Below are 24,194 nucleotides of genomic sequence, written 5' to 3'. Positions count from 1 at the left end.
TGGACACAAGTCCAGGCCTTGAGAGTCTGATAAACCTAGCTACAAAGGTGTTTCCATGAGTCCCTTCCACGAAGCCAATTAATTTGCTAGAGTGTCTTACAGAACTTGGGGTAACTCAAACCCTTTACTGGTTTGTTGTTAAGGGAATGCAAGAGAGACATCCAGTTGAAGACATAGTTCGGGTGAGGACTTGCAGAAAGCTGAGCGTGAGACCCCCCGTCCCCAGGGAGGAAACACACACTGGGGTCACTGTTTATGTTCCTGGAAGCCCCCCTCAAACAGTGCAGAATCCTGTCCTTTGGAGAATTTTTAAATGCCCATTCATTGATAAGGCATGAGAGAAGGATGGACAATCACACTCAGAAATGATTGGACAGAGGGTGTGATCTAACGCTAATGGACTGAGTGGGGAACCCAACAAGCCTGTCTGGACTTTTTCCCCAGTCTCCCCACTGCACTCCAGGTCCCTGGGCATGGGGCTGAGGTCCTCCTGCTGAAATGGACGTTATGTGACCTACTGAGCCACAAGTCAGGCCAGAGATTTTCTTACTGGTCAGGTCATCCATGTGGGGGAAGATCGGCATTCCTATGGTCTTCCTGGAAGAAGAGAAATCCTACTTTCTATGGAGTCCCTTAAAGGAAATAACAGAGATGATGTATAGAGAAAGATATACATACAGTTATGTATGGATGTATTCTAATTTCAGGGCTACAGTTAGTGACAGATAGGTTCTTACAGGGCCCAGGAATGTTTTACCAAAGAGTTGGAAACAAAGGCTGGCCAAGCTGTGAAGAAAATCTCGGTTTTGTTAATTACTGAGAATTACTAGCACAGAGATAAACTGAAGGGAACATTTTCAGCCACTACCACAAGAGTGTGGACTTTTGGATTTTTACGTCAGCCAGCAGCAGGAAAGGAGAGCTTTGGGTAGGAGGTGAGGATGACATTCCAGGATAAGATGTCCTGTATTGGGGAGGGGCTGCCCTGGGGGATCTGAGCAGAGCTGAGCTAGAAGGGAATGGCTCCTGTCAAGGGAGAAAGTTGGGAGACTGACCTTGACCGGGCTGTGCAAGGAAATGAGGCTGATCAGAACTGAGCTCTGATCCCGCGTTCCTCGAGGAGACAGAGGAGGAGGAGGCGTGGTCTGAGGGAACTTAAGAGTAAAGGACAGCGTGTGAGGCTGTGAAAAGGCCTGAGTGAGGCTGTGAGTGTGGAGTTGGGGGGTCTCTGTGAGAGAGGGGGCGGGCTCTAAGTGAGGCTTTGAGGTGAGGAGGCGGGGTCTGAGAGAGAATGTAGGTGAGGAGGCGAGGTCTGAGAAAAGCTATGGGTGCGGAGGCGGAGCCTGAGTGAGGCTGTGGGTGAGGAGGCAGGGCCTGAGTGCGGCTGAGGGGGAGGAGGCGGAGCCTGAGTGAGGGTGAGGGGGCGGAGCCTGAGTGAAGCTGTGGGAGAGGAGGCGGGATCTGAGAGAGGCTATGGTGAGGAGGCGGAGTCTGAGGGAGGCTGGCTGTAAGGAGGCAGAGCCTGAGTGCAGCTGAGAATGAAGGGGCGGAGTCTGAGTGCGGATGAGAATGAAGGGGAAGAGCCTGAGTGTGGCTGAGAGTGAGGAGGCGGGGTCTGATAAAGGCTATGGTGAGGAGGCGGAGTCTGAGGGAGGCTGGCTGTAAGGAGGCAGAGCCTGAGTGCAGCTGAGAAAGAAGGGGCGGAGTCTGAGTGCGGATGAGAATGAAGGGGAAGAGCCTGAGTGTGGCTGAGAGTGAGGAGGCGGGGTCAGAGAAAGGCTATGGTGAGGAGGCGGGGCCTGAGGAGACTAGTTGTGAGGAGGCGGAGCCTGAGTGCGGCTGAGGGTGAGGAGGCGGGGTCTGATAAAGGCTATGGTGAGGAGGCGGGGCCTGAGTGTGACTGAGAGTGAGAAGGCGGAGTCTGAGGGAGGCTGGCTGTAAGGAGGCGGGGTCTGAGGTCGGCAGCCCTGGGATGGAAGCCTGAGAGGAAACTGTTGGGTGGGCGGGCTGTTTTAAGGACAGGCGGGGCCGAAGGAGCGGAGGGCGGGGACAGAGCGCTGAGGACCCTGCCTGGGCTTAGCCCGCAGGGAGGGCGGCAACCCGGGCCGGAGCTTTTCCTCACGCCCAGGGCGGAGGCGAGGACGCCGGGCCGCGGTGGGATGCGGCTGACGCGGACGCGCCTGTGCTCGCTCCTCGTCGCCCTGTACTGCCTCTTCTCCATCTACGCCGCCTATCACGTCTTCTTCGGGCGCCGCCGCCGGCCGCCGGGCGCGACCTCTCGGAACTCCAGGAAGGCGGCGGCGGCGCAGGCGAAGGAGAGGCGCGGCCGAGGTAGGACGCGGGCGGCACGGGGCAGCGGCCTAGCGGCGCTGCCGTGTGCACGGACGCGGGGCGGCAGGCGCCGCGCAGACGAGCCACGGGCTCGGGACTCGGCTCTCTCGGGGTCCTCAGCCCGGGAGCCCGCTCTGGGCTCGGCTCGGAGTCCCTGCTCGCCCTGGGCGTGCACGCAGGCCTTTAAAACGTGGAGTAGACCTCAGTGTGCCTCCGAGGCCAGAGCTCCGCAGAAATGCTGCGGGCTGAGTTTAAAGCGTCCATTCCTGTATTCCTATAGCCACTGGCCTTCCTAACCACGTGACTTCGGAAGGCCCGGATTTCTATTTACAGCAACGAGCCCCGTCTGGTATTGGTGACTTGTTTTGGAATTGCAATCCTTTTCTATTTCCCAGCACAGATTTTTTTTTTTTTTTTTTTTTTTTGCACAACTGAATATGAAATTGGTGAAGACAGTTTGCTAAAGATTTACCTAATAGGTCACTTACAAAACCAGGAAACAAGTTCGGAACTAAAGTGTGTGACTTGATATACGTTCTGCAGGTATTTCTAAAGGTTAATGGAGGAGGACATACTTCTCTTACCTAATACTTCCTCGGAACTCTCTTCCTCATACTTCTCTTATCTAAATCTTAGTTTTAGATTTTTTAAAATCTTTAACAGCGATGGTTCAATTAAAAAAAAATGTTGGCTTATTTTCTTTTTTTCAGCCGTATGCCTCAAATTCGATTGTTTGTCTCTGAAACCTGAAGATGAAACTAGCATCTCATTCAAATGACTTGACTTTATATCTGCAGTTAGTCCTCACTGGTAAACGCAGTCACTCTCTTTAAAACAGAGCAGTCCGCTTTGGAGAGTGAAGAATGGAATCCTTGGGAAGGAGAGGAAAAAAACGAGCAGCGACACAGAGTTAAGACCAACCTGCAAATCTTAAACAAATCCACGAAAGAAAAAATAGAGCATAGGGTGCAAATCTGGGGCAAAGCTGCCATTGGTAAGTCACTGTAAAGAGGAAAAGCTTGCAGAGTCTGAAATGTGTACTGTACTGGGATTGAACTTACTAATGTATATTTCACTGTTTGATGAAGTCAGTTTTTGACAGTCTGTGTGTCCTTAAGACAATGTAGGTTTTCCTTACTGTATTCCTTTTTACTGAGTCGTCCTCCCTAAACAGACTGTGAGCCTTTCTTCTGCAGTGGGTTTAAGGCAATTCAATGTAGACTTTGTTTAAAAACCTAAGAACTCTTCCAGCCATGTCCATTGCCCAATTTCAAAGCTACCTCCTCATTTTTAGCTATTTGCTACAGTAGCACCTTACTTCCAGGTACCACATTCTGCCCCCACAGCTCACAGTTACAAAGGGCCCTAGGTAGTGAATCACACCATTACCACTATCTCAAGGCAGGAGAGTCGCATGTCTGTGGAAGGCTCTCATTCTCGCACCTTAGTCACTTCCACCATGTAAGGTAATAGTCACAGGGTCTAGAGATTAAGATATAACATGTGGAAAGCGGGTGGTGGTATTCAGCCTGAGACATTTGGAAGCTTTATCTGATTGCTCGGTTCGTTAGGATGACTTTGGTAACATGGCATAATGGAAGTGGGACAAAATGCATCTTTCAGTATTACTAACACAAGGTTCTCAAAGGTTTTTATATGGTTCCATGTTAATATTAGCTTTCATTCAAATGAAACCAAAACAAATCATCATGGGTGTCCTTAGGAGATAGGATGAGGTACCAATGGTCTGCAGAGGGGATTATGCATTCAAGGATGTCTGATCAAATGGGGAGGTAATGGCCCCTTGACACACTGAATGTGTGGGTATACTGGTGAGCTCCTTTGGCTTCAGAACAAAATGTTTACTCCCTCCAGTTATATTAAATTAATTCTAATAATGATATTTTAGATTATAGTACACATTTTACTTCCAAATATGAAGAGTAGTAAAGGTTCAGTAACGTTAGTGATTCCTCAGTGTAAATACAGTATTCTGTTGTCTTCACCACAATCTACTTCAGCACCTTCAGCCACTGAAGTCTGACCCTCGTACAGTTAACTGCCATATTGATGACGGAGGTTTGTCTTGGTAGCACTGCCTACAAGCAGACCATGGCAGGAAACTACTAGGCTCATAGTCAAAATAGAAAAAAAAAAACAAAACATATATATTTTTGACATACTAAAGTGGATAAAACAGCAGATGTTTTTATTTGTGTTCTATGATTGCCAGGTCTGTATCTCTGGGAACATATTTTTGAAGGCACTCTTGATCCTGCTGATGTCACTGCTCAGTGGAGGGAAGGACAGTCGGTTGTGGGAAAAACGCATTACAGGTACTCGTTGGATATCATTAACCTTGCATTGCTATGTGATGGTCTATGTAACTACTAGAGGGAAATATACTTTTACAAGTCATTTCCCCTTCAGCTTGGGAAAAATACAGAAACAAATTCTGGAAATATGTGTTCATATTTCTTAATAAATTGGGCACTACAGAATAATTTTGGAGGGAGAGCTGGTGATGGACCTCAGTGATAGAGTACTTGCCTGGCACGTGCAAGGTCCTCATGTCAGTCCTCAATACTGAAAACAAGAATTAAAAGTCTATAAAGTAAAGATTGGAGTCTTATTTCTGTCTTGATTTTAGCTGATGATAAGGAAAGTTTCGTGTTCCACATCCTATACACTTGACTGTCAATGGATGCATAACGTTCTGTGCCTTGGAGGAGGCACATGTAAATAAACTACATTTATGATTTTTTTCATTAATAGTTATGTGAACATGGAAATATTCAGATAGAATTCAACTTTTTTATTACAAGATTTTATGTCCTATCTACTATGATTTATTTAATGGTAGAGCTTTCCATTATTTGTGTTTGCAGAACTCAGAACTCTTTCTGTTTTGATTTTTAGAGTCCGTAAAACTCATGCGTTGTCAGGGCTTTTGGGGATTTTACTTTCATTTAACTTACCTATCACTGTAAGATTTCTTAATTTTTAAATAGAATTAAGATGATTTAAATTAGAAAAACCATAGTTTTGTCATGAAAGTGCTGTTTGCACTTGACTTTTTACTGAGATAAACAGTTGTTTTTATGTTTATTTCCTGTGGCGATGGAAATGCTGTTTGCATTTGACTTTTTACTGAGATAAACAGTTGTTTTATGTTTATTTCCTGTGGCGATGGTGTTGTGGTGAGGTGGGCTATCAGCCAGAGATTCTGGCATTTAGTAGGAATCCATTTCTTCTCCACAGAAACCAAGAGAGAAAAAGCTGTATTTAACCTCAGTTTCATTTGACTTGTCACTGCAGCAGTGGTTACTTATGATATAAATGCTTTTGTTTCCATACCCTTGTCCCTGGGGAGGAGGGTGCTTCCAGGTCAGCCTCGGGCATTCTTCATTGGGAGCTGTAAACCCTGTTTGTTTTCAAGTCAGTATTTTATTTAATGTTAGTAAATGAGTAGAGTGTGTTTGGATACAAACCAACCCCTGATTCCCTACTCTCGGTTCCTTCTCTGTACAATTCCACCACTTCTCCCTTTGTCTTCATACGTACACATGCACACTCTCACAGTCTCTGTCTTTCTGTGTCTGTGTATGTCTCTCTCACTCCATTCCTCCTCTCTAAAAAGCCACCAGTTGCCAGTTGTTTTTGGTGGAGAAAAAAATAAGGTCTCTTATAGACATTTAATGATTAGGCTAGACTGGCTGGACAGTGAGCACCAGGGACCTTGCCTGTTCCTAACACCACGTTCACCTTTTTATATTAGTTCAAAAATTGAACTTAGGTCTTTATGCTTGTAAGCAAGCACTTTACCAAATAAGCTGCCTCTCTAACCCCTGAATGCATAAATCTCTCAAAGGAATCATACTTGAAAGGCATAAATACCTGTTTATATTCATTGCTGTAATCTTACTGTAGGTCATATGTATACTCCCAAACTTTGCAGTACTTAGCTTTCACTATTTGAAAGGAAATGTGTGGCTGGACATGGGCCTTGTGGCAGGAACACTGTCCTAGAATGTGTAACACTTTGGATTCAATTGCTAGTTAGAGAGAGAGAGAGAATGAATGAATGAATATGTCTATTATGGGCATAAATTGCTATCTGTATTTATATTTGAAGAGCAAACATGTCAGTAGACTTAAGCTAATAATTGTTATACTAAATTACATAGAAGTTTCCAAAACATTCCTACAAAGTCATAAGTAGCGTCCTTAAGCTTACAATAACTTGATGTTACCACAGTAATAGAGGATTGAAGCAACCTGTTAACTCGTTTCAAGAGAGGCTAATCCCGGGTTTACCTTTCTGAAATTTCTGAGCAAGATTTTCTGTTATCAAAAAACAGTGCTATTTCCTCTTAGAGAACTTTGTATTTGATCTCTGTAATAGATTCCTAAAATACCTTATTAAGCTTATTAACAGTAGTATATAATGAATCCAAAAGTAACAAACTTGCAGAATTATAAGTTGTAAGCTCAGTCAAATTACATAGGTACTAACTTAATTACAAAACTACATTGTTTACACAGTCATTCAAGACTTAAATGACTTCTCTGGGGTCTCTATATTGAAGTATTTAGTATTTATTCTGAAGATATTTTTCAATTGAGGCAAGAAATGTGTACGTTCTAATGCTTAGGCATATGCAAAGTAACATACAAGAACAAATTACCTTTTAGAATTCTGCACATGAACTCTTTAGATACGATTATTCTTCAGTAATTGGATTTTCAAAGATAACCTTAGTTAACTAAAGCATAGCATTCATTCTGTATGTTATACTAAGTCATACATAAGCTTTATTTTACAACGTTAATGTATAGTAGGAAAATTGAGCAATTTTCATAACTTCATGTTTTAAATGAAGTAGCAAGAGGCTATAGAAACATAGCCCAGTTAGTTGAAGGCCTCCCTAACATGCACAGACTCAGGGCTTGGTTCCCAACACCACATAGACAGGTAGTGGTGGCATATGTTTTTATTCCCACCACTGTGAAGGAGGATTAGCAAGCAGTTCAAGGGAAAGTGAGAACATTACTAATTATCTCCCCTGACTAAATGCTCAGGCATTCTTACCCATTCTCTGTCAGAGCCTTCACTCATCCTCAGCTATACTTTAAGAAGACCTTTGAGGTGTTCTTCCCTAGTCTAACACATCCATTCCTACATCTGTGCATCTCATCTTTCTCACTGTGTTCTGTCAGGCACTGCCTCTTTCCTTTATTCTCCACCTGTACTCATTCCTGCCTTATCTACATCAATCCTTTCAAAGCAGCTGTCCACACTCACTGTCTTAATTCCCAGCCTCCTATTCCCTGGTATTTTGACTAACAGAGTTCAGAATACTTTGTGGTGATTGGGATAGGGATAGCATATTGGGACAGCAGTGTTACTTCCAAAACATGTCTATTCCTTTTATGAAAACTGTAAAAAAATATATTTCAAACAAAGAAATTCAGCATCCTCCCATTTCCTAACTACTCATACTTAACATATCTTAGCTGCCATGAATTCTTTATATTTAACTTTCCTCTTAAAAAAATGGCTTCCAATAAAAGAAGCCATTCCTCCTCAAAGAGAATTGCTCTTATGAATTCGGTGTATACTCTTGCTCAAATTTTTTTAATTTCTGCTGATAGAATATATATAAGTATTTTTTCACTATGTACTTTCATATTTATATAAAATCATACTTTAAGGACTGTCAAGATGAATTAAAAGTTACTGCCTCCAAGTCAGACAACCTGAATTCAACCCCAAGACCTTCATGTTGGAAGGAGAGACCCAATCCCTGCAAAGTGTCCTCTGGCTTCTACACACACACTTGCTATGCATACATGCATGCACGCATGGGCACACAAACATGCATATAAATCTTTTTAAGTATATGTTAAGAATCTTCCAAAGCTTGATGCTTTTGTTTACATTATTTTTGATGCCTTGCCTTAGGTGAGGAAATGAGAGCCCCACATATTCCTTTCTCATATGCTAGTTGAATTTCTACACCCAAAGCTTTCTATTAGTCTATAGGCCTATCCCAGTCTTACTCAGAAGAACTTGCATTATACAAATTGTATTTCTAAAGAAAATATTAATTTAAATCTTATTCTGGATTTTATATGAAGTTACCAAAATTTTCCCTTGTTCAGTTTTGTTTCTCTCTTCTTTGTGGTGTGTTGTTTTCTACAGCTTCATCACAGGCCCAGCAGTAGTTCCTGGGTACTTCTCCATAGATGTGGACAATGTGGTTCTTGTTTTAAATGGAAGAGAAAAAGCAAAGATCTTTCATGCCACCCAGTGGTTAATTTATGCACAGAATTTAATGCAAACCCAAAAACTGCAGCATCTGGCTGTTGTCTTGCTTGGAAATGAGCACTGTGAAAATGACTGGATAATGCAGTTCCTCAAAAGAAATGGAGGCTTTGTGGACCTGCTTTTCATAACATATGACAGCCCCTGGATTAATGGTGCAGACATTCTCCAGTGGCCTTTAGGTGTAGCAACGTAAGTACAAGATAAGATCATGCATCCCTAAACTCTTACAATCTAATGTTCTGAACCAGGAAGATGGTTTTTAAATGGTGATAGGGTCACAGATGATGAGGCCAGGGCCAGTCTTTCCTACAGTAAAAAAGAGTGTGGCCTCATGCCTCAGTGGCAGTAGTGACTGGTTTGTTGTTGCTGCTGTTATTGCTGCTGCTGCTGCTGTTGGATTTTGCCCTCTTCTGAGAACTGATGAGCACTTTTGTTGTTTTTGTTTTAAAATGGATATAGGATAAATTTTTAAGCTTATTAGTGTCCTAAAGGGGTATTTAACAAAGAGTGAACAAGTGCTATAATTTCTAGTGAGAACAAATACTGCTGTGGCAATATGTTTATATAAAGTATATACTTAACCTTAGGTTTATGATTAGCTGATTGATGTAAATCCTAACTGTTGTAAAAGCAAAGGTTAATTCAATGATAGTTTAGGGTCCTCAATATATAATCATCCTCCAGCTTTAAGAAATGGGAAACATGTTTTAAGCTTTCTATCGATAGATTTTTAAACTTCCAGATAAGCTCTCACTACTGTGTAAGCTTTCTTTTTTTTTTTTTTTTTTTTTTTTTTGGTTTTTCGAGACAGGGTTTCTCTGTATAGCTCTGGCTGTCCTGAACTTACTCTGTAGACCAGGCTGGCCTCGAACTCAGAAATCCACCTGCCTCTGCCTCCCGAGTGCTGGGATTAAAGGAGTGCGCCACCATGCCCCTGTGTAAGCTTTCTAGGGGCAGGAATTTTCTCTGCTTTGAAATAGTTCATGAAGGGCTATAGAGATGCCTTTTTCTATTTAGCTGCACAGATGTCACTAGAGAAATGACACATTCCCACACCTACATGTACAACATTCCAGCTGAGTAAGTTTGGACCAGACCAGTCTTAAATTTTCAAATACTTTTTAACTACATTCACCCTTAACAGCCTTCAGAAGCATCTATTCCTTGAGAAGAGCCTATATTTGTAGAAATACTTTGACTTTTACCAAACTTTATGACACAACTATTCATATAATAGAAGGTAGGAATATAGTGATTCTGGTATTGCCAGATTCATCCTGTTCCTAATGAGGAGATATTCAGGAGCATCTCAAAACTTTTTGATTGTCTCCACAAGAGAGGAATATGTAGCAAGTGTCATCAAATGGGTAGAGCCCAGGGATGTTGTTAAGCATAGCACATAGGAGACTATTCCAACAAGAAGTTATTTGATGCAAAATGCCATAATCTCATGTCGAGCGTAGATTTCAGGCACACATTTTTATTCAAATCATTGCCTAATGCCCATCAAATAGGACACTTGTAGTCAATCCTTTGTACAGTAACACAGGTTTTATTTGTTATTTGTCTTGACATATTTGAAATTTTCTTGGAATTTTTCAGAGCTCATGACTATAACAGTACATTTTCTTTTTAATGGACAAATAGGATTATATATGTCTGTGTTGTACAGTGTGTTTGGAAACCATATTTTAAATCTTCTTAATATATATAACCTAACAAGCCAAGCTGTATGGCAGTCCTACCATGTAGTTATTTATTACTTGTTTTTATAGATATAGGCAATTTCCTGTGGTTGAAGCCAGCTGGACAATGCTGCATGATGAGAGGCCTTACATATGTAATTTCTTAGGAACTATCTATGAAAATTCATCAAGACAAGCACTAATGAACATTTTGAAACAAGATGGAAATGATAAACTTTGTTGGGTTTCTGCAAGAGAACAGTAAGTTCAGTGTTTGTGTGTCCCCAATTCTTTTTTTTTTTAATATTTTTTATTACATCTTTTCCTCAATTACATTTCCAGTGCTATCCCAAAAGTCCCCCATACCCTACCCCCCTACTTCCCTACCCACCAATTCCCAGTTTTTTGGCCCTGGCCTTCCTCTGTACTGGGGCATATAAAGTTTGCATGTCCAATGGGCCTCTCTTTCCAGTGATGACCAACTAGGCCATCTTTTGATACATATACAGCTACAGTCAAGAGCTCCGGGGTACTGTTTAGTTCATAATGTTGTTCCACCCATAGGGTTGCGGATCCCCCAGCTCCTCCATTGGGGGCCCTGTGATCCATCCACTAGCTGACTGTGAGCATCCACTTCTGTGTTTGCCAGGCCCCGGCATAGTCTCACAAGAGACAGCTATATCTGGGTCCTTTCAGCAAAATCTTGCTAGTGTATGCAATGGTGTCAACGTTTGGAAGCTGATTATAGGATGGATCCCTGGATACAGCAGTCTCTAGATGGTCCATCCTTTTGTCACAGCTCCAAACTTTGTCTCTGTAACTCCTTCCATGGGTGTTCTGTTCCCACTTCTAAGGAGGGGCATAGTGACCACACTTCAGTCTTCATTCTTCTTGAGTTTCATGTGTTTAGCAAACTGTACCTTATATCTTGGGTATCCTAAGTTTTGGGCTAATATCCACTTATCAGTGAGTACATATTGTGTGAGTTCCTTTGTGATTGTGTTACCTCACTCAGGATGATGCCCTCCAGGTCCATCCATTTGGCTAGGAATTTCATAAATTCATTCTTCTTAATAGCTGAGTAGTATTCCATTGTGTAAATATACCACATATTCTGTATCCATTCCTCTGTTGAGGGACATCTAGGTTATTTCCAGCTTCTGGCTATTATAAATAAGGCTGCTAGGAACATAGTGGAGCATGTGTCCTTCTTACCAGTTGGGACATCTTCTGGATATATGCCCAGGAGAGGTATTGCTGGATCCTCCGGTAGTACTATGTCCAATTTTCTAAGGAACAGCCAGACTGATTTCCAGAGTGGTTGTACAAGCTTGCAATCCCACCAACAATGGAGGAGTTTTCCTCTTTCTCCACATCCTCGCCAGTATCTGCTGTCACCTGAATTTTTGATCCTAGCCATTCTGACTGGTGTGAGGTGGAATCTCAGGGTTGTTTTGATTTGCATTTCCCTGATGATTAAGGATGTTGAACAATTTTTCAGGTGCTTCTCTGCCATTCGGTATTCCTCAGGTGAGAATTCTTTGTTCAGTTCTGAGCCCCATTTTTTAATGGGGTTATTTGATTTTCTGGAGTCCACCTTCTTGAGTTCTTTATATATATTGGATATTAGTCCCCTATCTGATTTAGGATAGGTAAAGATCCTTTCCCAATCTGTTGGTGGTCTTTTTGTCTTATTGACAGTGTCTTTTGCCTTGTAGAAGCTTTGCAATTTTATTAGGTCCCATTTGTTGATTCTCGATCTTACAGCACAAGCCATTGCTGTTCTATTCAGGAATCTTTCCCCTGTGCCCATATCTTCAAGGCTTTTCCCCACTTTCTCCTCTATTAGTTTCAGTGTCTCTGGTTTTATGTGAAGTTCCTTGATCCACTTAGACTTGACCTTAGTACAAGGAGATAGGAATGGATCGATTCGCATTCTTCTACATGTTAACAACCACTTGTGCCAGCACCATTTGTTGAAAATGCTGTCTTTCTTCCACTGGATGTTTTTAGCTCCCTTGTCGAAGATCAAGTGACCGTAGGTGTGTGGGTTCATTTCTGGGTCTTCAATTCTATTCCATTGGTCTACTTGTCTGTCACTATACCAGTACCATGCAGTTTTTATCACAATTGCTCTGTAGTAAAGCTTTAGGTCAGGCATGGTGATTCCACCAGAGGTTCTTTTATCCTTGAGAAGAGTTTTTGCTATCCTAGGTTTTTTGTTATTCCAGATGAATTTGCAGATTGCTCTTTCTAATTCGTTGAAGAATTGAGTTGGAATTTTGATGGGGATTGCATTGAATCTGTAGATTGCTTTTGGCAAGATAGCCATTTTTACAATGTTGATCCTGCCAATCCATAAGCATGGGAGATCTTTCCATCTTCTGAGATCTTCTTTAATTTCTTTCTTCAGAGACTTGAAGTTTTTATTATACAGATCTTTCACTTCCTTAGTTAGAGTCACGCCAAGGTATTTTATATTATTTGTGACTATTGAGAAGGGTGTTGTTTCCCTAATTTCTTTCTCAACCTGTTTATTCTTTGTTTAGAGAAAGGCCATTGACTTGTTTGAGTTAATTTTATATCCAGCTACTTCATTGAAGCTGTTTATCAGGTTTAGGAGTTCTCTGGTGGAATTTTTAGGGTCACTTATATATACTATCATATCATCTGCAAAAAGTGATATTTTGACTTCATCTCTTCCAATTTGTATCCCCTTGATCTCCTTTTGTTGTTGAATTGCTCTGGCTATGACTTCTAGTACTATGTTGAATAGGTATGGGGAGAGTGGACAGCCTTGTCTAGTCCCTGATTTTAGTGGGATTGCTTCCAGCTTCTCACCATTTACTTTGATGTTGGCTACTGGTTTGATGTAGATTGCTTTTATCATGTTTAGGTATGGGCCTTGAATTCCTGATCTTTCCAAGACTTTTATCATGAATGGGTGTTGGATCTTATCGAATGCTTTTTCCGCATCTAACGAGATGATCATGTGGTTTTTGTGTTTGAGTTTGTTTATATAATGGATTATGTTGATGGATTTCCGTATATTAAACCATTCCTGCATCCCTGGAATAAAACCTACTTGGTCAGGACAGATGATTGCTTTAATGTGTTCCACTCACCAGAGGTCTTAGGATCCCGTTGGGGAATCCTGTGCGGGTCCTTGCGGGTGTCCGGAGACTCCTCTGGCAAGGCACCCCCAGTCCTTTTTTTTTTTTTTTTTAATTAGGTATTTATTTCATTTACGTTGTCCCCAATTCTTGAGTGTTACCTTGTATACAAAAAGATTTCCAAATAATCGCTGCTTTTTTTTTAAATAATAATTTAAGCTTCTAGATCTAGAAATTAATTTCTTTAATTAGAACATCTAGATGGGATGTAACTGCTATTAATGTTATTATATTAAATTCATTGACTCAACTTACCAAACTATCATATGCCAGAAACCTCCACTCATGATAATGACAGCAGTTGTGGGGAAGGGAACTGCAGGACAGAGGATGTGTTCTCATAGACTTAAGGGTTTGTTGCAGGGGGAGACAAGTAAAACATAGTGTGTGCCAGATGATAATACCATGCAAGAAAAGGATTAAGTAGAAGAAGGCCATTCAGACTTTGGGTAGACAGGCCTGAAGAGGGCACAGGAGTCAACAGTGTCCATGCAGAGGGAGGAACAAAGTCAAGGTTATAAGGCAAGAGGGGATGGTGTGAGTGAATGGATGAGGGTGGCATAGAAGAGGAAAGCCTTACAGGAGGAATAGTAGGTTCTTAATGCAACTTCTAGAATTACAGAATCATATACCCAGTTTCATGGATAGATGATGATCAATACTAGGTCTTAGTGCTACCGCCTAGACTATATATGCATCCCAAAATCTTAAAACATTTTAAGAAATGTATTTGGACCCTTCCGGTTGGCGCCAGCTCTGGGTCACCTTGGGCACAAACTCTGCGGATGGTCCCACAGTCCCCAGAGGACTCTCCACATGATCTTAGGATCACTGGTAAGTAGAACACAACATCAGTTCCAATCCATTCGCACCGGGCCTGAGCCAGCAGCAGGGAAGCAGAAAGCCCACCTGACCAGGGGCACAAGTCCCTTCCATTTGGCTCCAGCTCCTGCTCACCTTGGGCATGAACTCAGCAGAGGGTCCCACAGTCCCCAAATGACTCTCCACACGATTTTAGGATCACTGGTGAGTGGAACACAACATCTGTTCCAAACCAATTGTGACTGACCTGTGACAGCAGGAGCAAGGACACAGGAGCCCTGCCTGACCAGAGGATCGGGTTCCTTCTGATCAGTACTGGTATACCTTGGTTTCGAACACACCAGACAGCCCCATGGTCCTCAGAGGGGACACCACTTCCAGGTGCAGTAGCATGCCCGGGATCTTAGGATTCCAGGATCCCAGGATAACAGGGGCTTGGTCACACCAGGATCTCAGGGTCTCAGAGGAAGCTTGACTGCCAAGAACTCTGACACACCCAGAATCTCAGGTTCACAGGACCCTGGAATCACAGGATCACAGAGAAAGCATCTGGGATTATAAGAAGGACAGGCTCCAATCAGATATATTGAGGGCAGCAAACACTTAAGATAATCAGATGGCAGGAGGCAAGCGTAAGAACAGAAGCAACAAAAACCAAGGTTACTTGGCATCATCGGAACCAAACTCTCCCATCATAGCAAGTCCTGGATACACCATCACACCAGAAAAGCAAGATATGGATCTAAAGTCACTTCTCATGATGATGGAGGACTTTAAGAAGGAAGTACAGGAAAACACAGGTAAAGAGCTAGAAGCCCTTAAAGAGGAAATACAAAAATCCCTTAAAGAATTACAAGAAAACACTACCAAACAGGTGAAAGAATTGAACAAAGCCATTCAGAATCTAAAAATGGAAGTAGAAACAAAAAAGAAATCACAAAGGGAGACAACTCTGGAAAGAAATCAGGAACCACAGATGCAAGCATCAGCAACAGAATACAAGAGATGGAAGACAGAACCTCAAGTGCAGAAGATTCCATAGAAAGCATGGACACAATCAAAGAAAATGCAAAATGCAAAAAGTTTCTAACTCAAAACATCCAGGAAATCCAGGACACAATGAGAAGACCAAACCTAAGGATAATAGGTATAGATGAGAATGAAGATTTTCAACTTAAAGGGCCAGCAAATATCTTCAACAAAACTATAGAAGAAAACTTCCCTAACCTAAAGAAAGAGATGCCCATGAACATACAAGAAGCCTACAGTACTCCAAACCGATGGGACCAGAAAAGAAATTCCTCCTGATGCATAGTAATCAGAATAACAAATGCACTAAGTAAGGATAGAATATTAAAAGCAGTAAGGGAAAAAGGTCAAGTAACATATAAAGGCAGACCTATTAGAATTACACCAGACTTCTCACCAGAGACCATGAAAGCCAGAAGATCCTGAACAGATGTTATACAGACCCTAAGAGAACACAAATGCCAGCCCAGGCTACTATACCCAGCAAAACTCTCAATTACCATAGATGGAGAAACCAAAGTATTCCATGACAAAACCAAATTCACACAATATCTTTCCACAAATCCAGCCTTTCAAAGGATAATAAAGGGAAAACTCCAACACAAGGAGGGAAATGACTCCCTAGAAAAAGCAAGAAAGTAATCCTTCAACAAACCTAAAAGAAGATAGCAAAAACAGAATCCCAACTCTAACAACAAAAATAACAGGAAGTAACAATCACTTTTTCATAATATCTCTTAATATTAATGGACTCAATTCCCCAATAAAAAGGTATATATTAACAGACTGGCTATACAAACAGGACCCAACATTTTGCTGCATACAGGAAACCCACCTCAGGGACAAAAACAGACACTGCCTCAGAGTAAAAGGCTGGAAAACAATTTTCTAACCAAATGGTCCAAAGAAACAAGCTGGAGTAGCCATTCTAATATCGAATAAAATCAACTTCCAACCCAAAGTTATCAAAAAAGACAAGGTAAAATCTTCCAAAATGAACTCTCAATTCTGAATATCTATGCTCCAAATGCAAGGGCAGCCACATTCATTAAAGAGACTTTAGTAAAGCACACATTGCACCTCACAATAATAGTAGGAGACTTCAACACACCACTTTCATTAATTGACAGATCGTGGAAACAGAAACTAAACAGGGACACAGTGAAACTAACAGAAGTTATGAAACAAATGGATTTAACAGATATCTACAGAACATTTTATCCTAAAACAAAAGGATATACCTTCTTCTCAGTACCTCATGGTACCTTCTCCAAAATTGACCACATAATTGGACACAAAACAAGCCTCAACAGATACAAAATACTGAAATTATCCCATGCATCCTATCAGATCATCACGGACTAAGGCTGATCTTCAATAACAACATAAATAATAGAAAGCCAACATTAATGTGGAAGCTGAACACACTACGCAGTGATAACTTGATCAAGGAAAAAATAAAGAAATTAAAGACTTTTTAGAGTGTAATGAAAATGAAGCTACAACATACCAAAACTTATGGGACACAGGAAAGCAGTCCTAAGAGGAAAACTCATAGCTCTGAGTGCTGCCAAAAAGAAACTAGAGAGAACACACACTAGCAGCTTAACAGCATACCTGAAAGCTCTAGAACAAAATCAAATTCATGAGGAGTAGATGGCAGGAAATAATCAAACTCAGGGCTGAAATCAACCTAGTGGAAACAAAAAGAACTATTCAAAGAATCAACCAAACCAGGAGCTGGTTCTTTGAGAAAATCAACAAGATAGATAAACCCTTAGCCAGACTAACTAGAGGGCACAGGGACAGCATTCTAATTAACAAAATCAAAAATGAAAAGGGAGACATAACTATAGAACCAGAGGAAATCCAAACCATCATCAGATCTTCCTACAAAAGGCTATACTCAACAAAACTGGAAAACCTGGATGAAATGGACAATTTTCTAGACAGATACCAGGTACCAAAGTTAAATCAGGATCAGACTAACAATCTAAACAGCCCCATATCCCCTAAAGAAATAGAAGTAGCCATTAATAGTCTCCAAACCAAAAAAAGCCCAGGACCAGATGGGTTTAGTGCAGAGTTCTATCAGACCTTCAAAGAAGACCTAATTCTCCTCAAACTATTTCACAAAATAAAACAGAAGGTACTCTACCCAGTTCATTCTATGAAGCCACAATTACTCTGATACCTAAAACACACAAAGACCCAACAAAGAGAGCTTCAGACCAATTTCCCTTATGAATATCTATGCAAAAATCCAAAAACACATCAAAACGATCGATCATCTATCATGACCAAGTAGGTTTCATCCCAGGGATGCAGCAATGGTTTTATATACGGAAATCCATCAACATAATCCACTATATAAACAAACTCAAAGACAAAAACCACATGATGATCTCTTTAGATGTCAAGAAAGCATTTGACAAAAATCTAACACCCATTTATGATAGAAGTCTTGGAAAGATGAGGAATTCAAGACCCATACCTAAACATAATAAAAGCAATATACATCAAGCCAGTAGCCAACATCAAACTAAATGGAGAGAAACTTGAAGCAATCCCACTAAAATCAGGGACTAGACAAGGCTGCCCACTTTCTCACTCCCTATTCAATATAGTACTTGAAGTCCGGGCCAGAGAAATTTGACAACAAAAGGAGATCAAGGGAATACAAATTGGGAAGGAAGAAGTCAAAATATCACTCTTTGCAGATGATTTGATAGTATATATAAGTGACCCTAAAAATTCCACTAGAGAACTCCTAAACCTGATAAACAGCTTCAGTGCAGTAGCTGAAATTAACTCAATCAAATCAGTGGCCTGTCTCTATACACAGGATAAATAGGCTGAGAAAGAAATTAGGGAAACAACATCCTTCTCAATACTCACAAATAATATAAAATACCTTGGTGTGACTCTAAGGAAGTGAAAGGTCTGTATGATAAGAAGTTCAAGTCTCTGAAGAAAGAAATCGCATATCTCAGAAGATGGAAACATCTCCATGCTCATGGATTGGCAGGATTAACCTAGTTAAAATGACTATCTTGCCCTAAGCAATCTACAGATTCAATGCAATCCCCATCAAAATTCCAACTCAATTCTTCACCGAGTTAGAAAGGGCAATTTGCAAATTCATTTGCAATAACAAAAACCTAGGATAGCAAAAAATTAACCTCTGGTGGAATCACCATGCCTGACTTCAAGCTGCACTACAGAGCAATTGTGATAAAAACTGCATGGTACTGGTACAGTGACAGACAGGTAGATCAATGGAATAGAATTGAAGACCCAGAAATGAACCCACACACCTATGGTCAATTGATCTTTGACAAGGGACCTAAAACCATCCAGTGGGGGTAAAAAAAAAGACAGCATTTTCAATAAATGATGATGGCACAACTGGTGGTTATCATATAGAAGAATGTGAATTGATCCATTCTTACCTCCTTGTACAATGCTCAAGTCTAAGTGGATCAAGGAACTCCACATAAAACCAGAGACTCTGAAACTTAAAGAGGAGAAAGTGGGGAAAAGCCTTGAAGATATGGGCACAGGGGAAAAATTCCTGAACAAAACAGCAATGGCTTGTGTTGTAAGATCGAGAATCGACAAATAGGACCTCATAAAACTGCAAAGCTACTGTAAGGCAAAAGACCCTGTCAATAAGACAAAAAGGCCACCAACAAATTGGGAAGGGATCTTTACCAATCCTAAATCTGATAGGGGACTAATATCCAATATATACAAAGAACTCAAGAAGCTGGACTCCAGAAAATCAAATAACCCTATTAAAAATGGGGTACAGAGCTAAACATGGAATTCTCAACTGAGGAATACTGAATGCCTGAGAAGCACCTGAAAAAATAATCAACATCCTTAATCATCAAGGAAATGCAAATCAAAACAACCCTGAGATTCCACTTCACACCAGTCAGAATGGCTAAGATCCAAAAATCAGGTGACAGCAGATGCTGGCAAGGATGTGGAGAAAGAGGAACATTCCTCCATTGCTGGTGGGATTGCAAGCTTGTACAACCACTCTGGAAATCAATCTGGCAGTTCCTCAGAAAATTGGACATAGTACTACCGGAGGATCCCACAATACCTCTCCTGGGTATATACCCAGAAGATGTTCCAACTGGTAATAAGGACACATGCTCCACCATGTTTATAGCAGCCTTATTTATAATAGTCAGAAGCTGGAAAGAACCCAGATGTCCCTCAACAGAGGAATCAATACAGAAAATGTGGTATATTTATACAATGGAGTACTACTCAGCAATTAAAAACAATGAATTTATGAAATTCTTAGGCAAATGGATGGATCTGGAGGATAACATCCTTAGTGAGGTAACCCAATCACAAAAGAACACACATGATATGCACTCACTGATAAGTGTATATTAGCCCAGAAATTTAGAATACCCAAGATACAATTTGCAAAACACATGAAACTCAAGAAGAAGGAAGACCAAAGTGTGGCTACTTCGTTCCTTCTTAGAGTGGGGGACAAAATACCCATGGATGGAGTTACAGAGACAAAGCTCGGAGCATAGCCTGAAGGGATGACCATCCAGAGACTGCCCTACTTCGGGATCGACCCCATAAACAACCACCAAACTAGGCACATGCCAGCAAGAACCTGCTGACAGGAGCCTTATATAGCTGTCTCCTGCAAGGCTCTGCCAGTGCCTGGCAAATACATAAGTGGATGCTCACCAGTCATCCATTGGATGAAGCACAAGGTCCCCAATGAAGGAACCAGAGAAATACCCAGGGAGCTGAAGGGGACTGAAGCCCCATAGAAGGAACATCAATATGAACTAACCAGTACTCTCAGAGCTCCTTGGAACTGTACCACCAATCAAAGAAAACACATGGTGGAACTTGTGGTTATAGCTATATTTGTAGCAGAGGATGGCCTAGATGGTCATGAGTGGGAGGAGAGTCCCTTGGTCCTCTGAAGGCTCTATGCCCCTGTATAGGGGAATGCCAGGAATGGGAGTGGGTGGGTTGGGGAGTAGGAAGAGGGGAGAGTGGATAGGGGATTTTCAGAGGGGAAACTAGGAAAGGAGATAACATTTGAAATGTAAATAAAGAAAATATCTAATAAAAAAAGAAAAGGAAAAAAAAAAAACATAAGAAAACCAAACACACACACAAAAGAAATATATTTGGTCCAACATTTTCAATGTCTCTCACATTTATATCATCTCTATAATGTGTTCACAATTTTGATAATTGACATTAAAAGATTTCCTTAAAAAAAAAAAGATTCCATAGAAAGTAAAACCCTGCATGGATTTCTTTGTTTTACTTTCTAGGTGGCAGCCTCAGGAGACAAATGAAAGCCTTAAGAATTACCAAGATGCTTTGCTTCACAGTGACCTCACATTGTGCCCTGTAGGAGTGAACACAGAATGTTACAGGATCTATGAGGCGTGCTCCTTTGGCTCCATTCCTGTGGTAGAAGATGTGATGACAGCTGGCCACTGTGGAAACACAACCAGTCAGCACAGTGCTCCTCTGCAGTTACTCAAGGCCATGGGGGCCCCCTTCATCTTCATCAAGAACTGGAAGGAGCTTCCTGCTATTTTAGAAAAGGAGAAGACTATAAGCTTACAAGAAAAGATTCAAAGAAGAAAAATGTTACTTCAGTGGTACCAACACTTCAAAACAGAACTAAAATGGAAATTTACTAAAATTTTAGAAAGTTCATTTTTTATGAATAATAAAGTTTAATTATGTCTAGTACCATGTATTCATAAGTGTGAATAGTTATAGTGCTGGTTAAGCTGACTCCATCAGCTCCATCATGTTACAGACCAAATACTCTCCTTTGGCTACTACTATGCACAAGATTAAAGAGATGGTAATATTTTTCTATGCTTGAGCTGGCAGGATGGTTGAGTGGTTAAAGGTGCTTGCTGCCAAGCCTGATGACCTAAGTTCAATCCCCCGAAGCCACATAATAGAAGGAGAGAAATGAGTCTCACGACTGTCTTGTGACTTCCCCACCAGCATGCACACAGAAACACGCAGCAGATAAGTAAATAAATAACTTACTCAGATTCGGTTCTACTAAAATGAATAAGACAACAGTTACTAACTTTTCTCATTAACTTTAACTCACTTATGGGACTGAAGCATTGGCTCAGTGGTTAAAAGTGCTTACTCCTCTTGCATATAACCCGAGTTCAGTACTCAACTACTGTAATTATTTCTCCTTAGGTCCTGACAAATTCTTCTGTCCTCCATAGACACAGGTACACAGTGCACATAACACATGACATAAAAGTAAGAACTAACCGGTAGAGTACTATTTTCTAGAGTTGATATTTGGATGTGTGGGTAAAATATAGATGCTGATCAATGGCTAGAATACTTACCATCTCTATTGTACAACATGGTCATTATTATAATAATATAATTGGAAAGTGCCTGGGTAGATGCTACATGTTCTCACAAACTGAACTAACTATGATGTAATTTATATGTTAATTAGCTAGCTATGGCCAATCCAATATATACCCAAAACATTGTAGTTGATAAACATTCACTTTTATCTGCCAATATTAAAAATAAACTCATTCTAGGGAAGTAGCATTATATATCAAAAGACTCATAATTGCAGTCAGAAAAACAGATTAATGACTGCAATTTCCATGAGGATTTTTTTTACAAGCTAACCAGTCATGCTGTGTCTTAGTTGTATTTCAATATGAAAGGTATTTGCTCTCTTGACACTGGGACAAAATACCCAGAAGAAACAAGAGGGGAAAGGTTTCTTTTGGCTCCTAGATCAGGCTTCGGTGTACCAAGGTCTGATAGAGGACTAATACCCAAAATATATAAGGAACTCAAGAGGGAGCTGAGGCTAGAGCTGTGGTGGCGGCAGCTCTGCAGACCACACATAGTCCAAGTCCTGGCTTCGACCGTGCTGTACCATAGTGCTGCTCGTGGAGCTGCTGGTGTTGCTGGCCAGGGCCCTGGGCTACTTTGTCAGCATCGACACACATGCTGAGAAGTGCTTCTTTGAGCAGGTCACCTAGGGCATCAAGATGGGCCTCATCTTCAAGGGGGTGGGTGTGGAGGGCAGGGCTTCCTGGACATCAATATGGAGATCATAGGACCAGATAATAAAGGACTCTGTAAAGGAGACCGACAGTCTAGAGGGAAGTACATGTTGTCAGCCCACATGGATGGGACTGACAAGTTCTGCTTTACTAATAGTCTGTCCACTATGACTCCAAAAATCATAATGTTCACGATTGACATTAGGGAGGCTCCCAAAGGCCAAGACATGGAGACAGAAGCTCATCATAACAAGCTAGAAGAAGTGAGTAATGAACTGGCAGTGATAATGACCACTGTGAAGCATGAACAGGAGGAGTACATGGAAGTCTGGGAGAGAATACACAAGAGCCATCAATGACAACACAAACAGCAGAGTGTTCTTTTGGTCCTTCTTCGAAGCTCTTGTAGTTGTCATGACACTGGGACAGATCTACCTGAAGAGATTTTTTTTTGTGAAGCCCTAAGGGTTGTTTAAAAGGCCTTTTCCTGTTAATCCCAAATTCATGATTTACTCATTTACCAAACACCTTGGTCATCATAATGTCATCAGTTTATACATTTTTATTATCTGAACATTCATGACTTATGTTTCTTCGTGATTAGTAGCTGTTGGGGAAAACCTATTTGGGAAAGTCAGAGTGAAAATTTGACATTTGATTGACCTGTAATTCTTACTTGAAAGCAGCCCCATTATACAGGTCCTTCCAAGAATCCAGAGGCTGTTAATGGTGTATGGGACTATGGTCTTTATTATGTTTTTACCTTTGGTTTTTATAATAAAATGCAGGTTATCCAGGAAGTAGCCCACAGCCTGACAATACTTGTTAACTGACTTCATTCATCAGAGGCTCATTTTGTTATTACAGCAACAGCGATCTGAATCCTGACCCTTGTGGCCCTGCCTCAGGACAGAGACCTGATGGGGCATGTTACCAGTGTGGGCACTCACACTTTCTCTTGAGTTTGATGTTAAGACTTTTCTCATCACTTCACCCTAAAGTTTTATATTGAACCTTAGAACTGATTCACCTCTAATTGAATTGACACAAACAGCCAATAACTTAGCTGTGTGTTGAATCCAGTTTCCCAAGTGTCAGAACAGACTGCTGTTTCCCTTGAGCTGCATAGTCTGTCTATTGTTGCCACTTAGGAAGAGCGAGTTCCTCACCTGGAAACCTGCATTTCTCAAAACAAAGGGTTAAGCCTCTGGGATTGCTGGCAGGAGTAGGCAGCCACTGTTATCTTTTTAGTCAATGGCCTTTAGGCCCTGGTCTTCAGTGTCAGCACTAGGGTTTGTTTGTCCTCTGGGGTCTTTCTCTTTTGGCACATGCCAGTTTTGTTTATATAAAGTGAAGACTGTCTCTTCATGATAGAAGAACATTCTACGTTAGGTTTAAGGAAAGGTGCTCTGCTCTGGGTGTGGGTGGTCCACGCCCACACTGATAACTGTTGGTTACCTGGATATCTTAGTTTTCTTTTTGGATCTTACAAGGGAAAAACTACAAATAACAAGTTTTATAAATTTAATTTAAATTTGTTACAGGTTTTTATGTTTAGGACAAATAATTTTTCAACCATTAATGATAACTTTGCAACAGTTTGTTGGTAAGGTGACTCTTTCACCATAGGGCAGCTGTTGTATGTTAATTTGTGTGTGTGTGTATATATATATGTGTGTGTGTGTGTGTGTGTGTGTGTGTGTGTGTGTGTGTGTGTGAAAAACACTTCAGAATTGAA

The 24,194-nt window shown here is 41.1% G+C and overlaps 1 protein-coding gene and 1 pseudogene across 2 annotated transcripts; both read left to right on the top strand.

The window, feature by feature from the left end:
• Positions 1-2,008: 2,008 nt before the first annotated feature.
• Rxylt1 (ribitol xylosyltransferase 1) lies at positions 2,009-21,134 on the top strand. Of its 2 annotated transcripts, none has more exons than XM_085843216.1 (6): positions 2,009-2,331; positions 3,042-3,325; positions 4,565-4,667; positions 8,537-8,851; positions 10,438-10,608; positions 20,705-21,134. In XM_085843216.1, exons 4-6 carry the CDS (start codon positions 8,670-8,672, stop codon positions 21,120-21,122), a joined length of 771 nt encoding a protein of 256 aa, XP_085699342.1. In that variant the 5' UTR covers positions 2,009-2,331; positions 3,042-3,325; positions 4,565-4,667; positions 8,537-8,669; the 3' UTR covers positions 21,123-21,134. The 2 variants fall into 2 exon arrangements, with proteins under 2 accessions (XP_085699342.1, XP_021030095.1); XM_021174436.3 differs by having other exon boundaries at positions 2,011-2,331; positions 3,170-3,325.
• A 97-nt stretch (positions 21,135-21,231) lies between these two features.
• On the top strand, positions 21,232-24,100 carry LOC115032173 (transmembrane emp24 domain-containing protein 2 pseudogene; annotated as a pseudogene).
• The last annotated feature ends 94 nt before the right edge of the window (positions 24,101-24,194 follow it).

This window comes from Mus caroli, unplaced genomic scaffold (assembly GCF_978045245.1).
Source record: "Mus caroli unplaced genomic scaffold, Mus_caroli_1 scaffold_9, whole genome shotgun sequence".
NCBI lineage: Eukaryota > Metazoa > Chordata > Mammalia > Rodentia > Muridae > Mus > Mus caroli.
The sequence above is the reverse complement of the archived record's forward strand: the minus strand, read 5'-3'. Positions and strand labels throughout refer to the sequence as shown.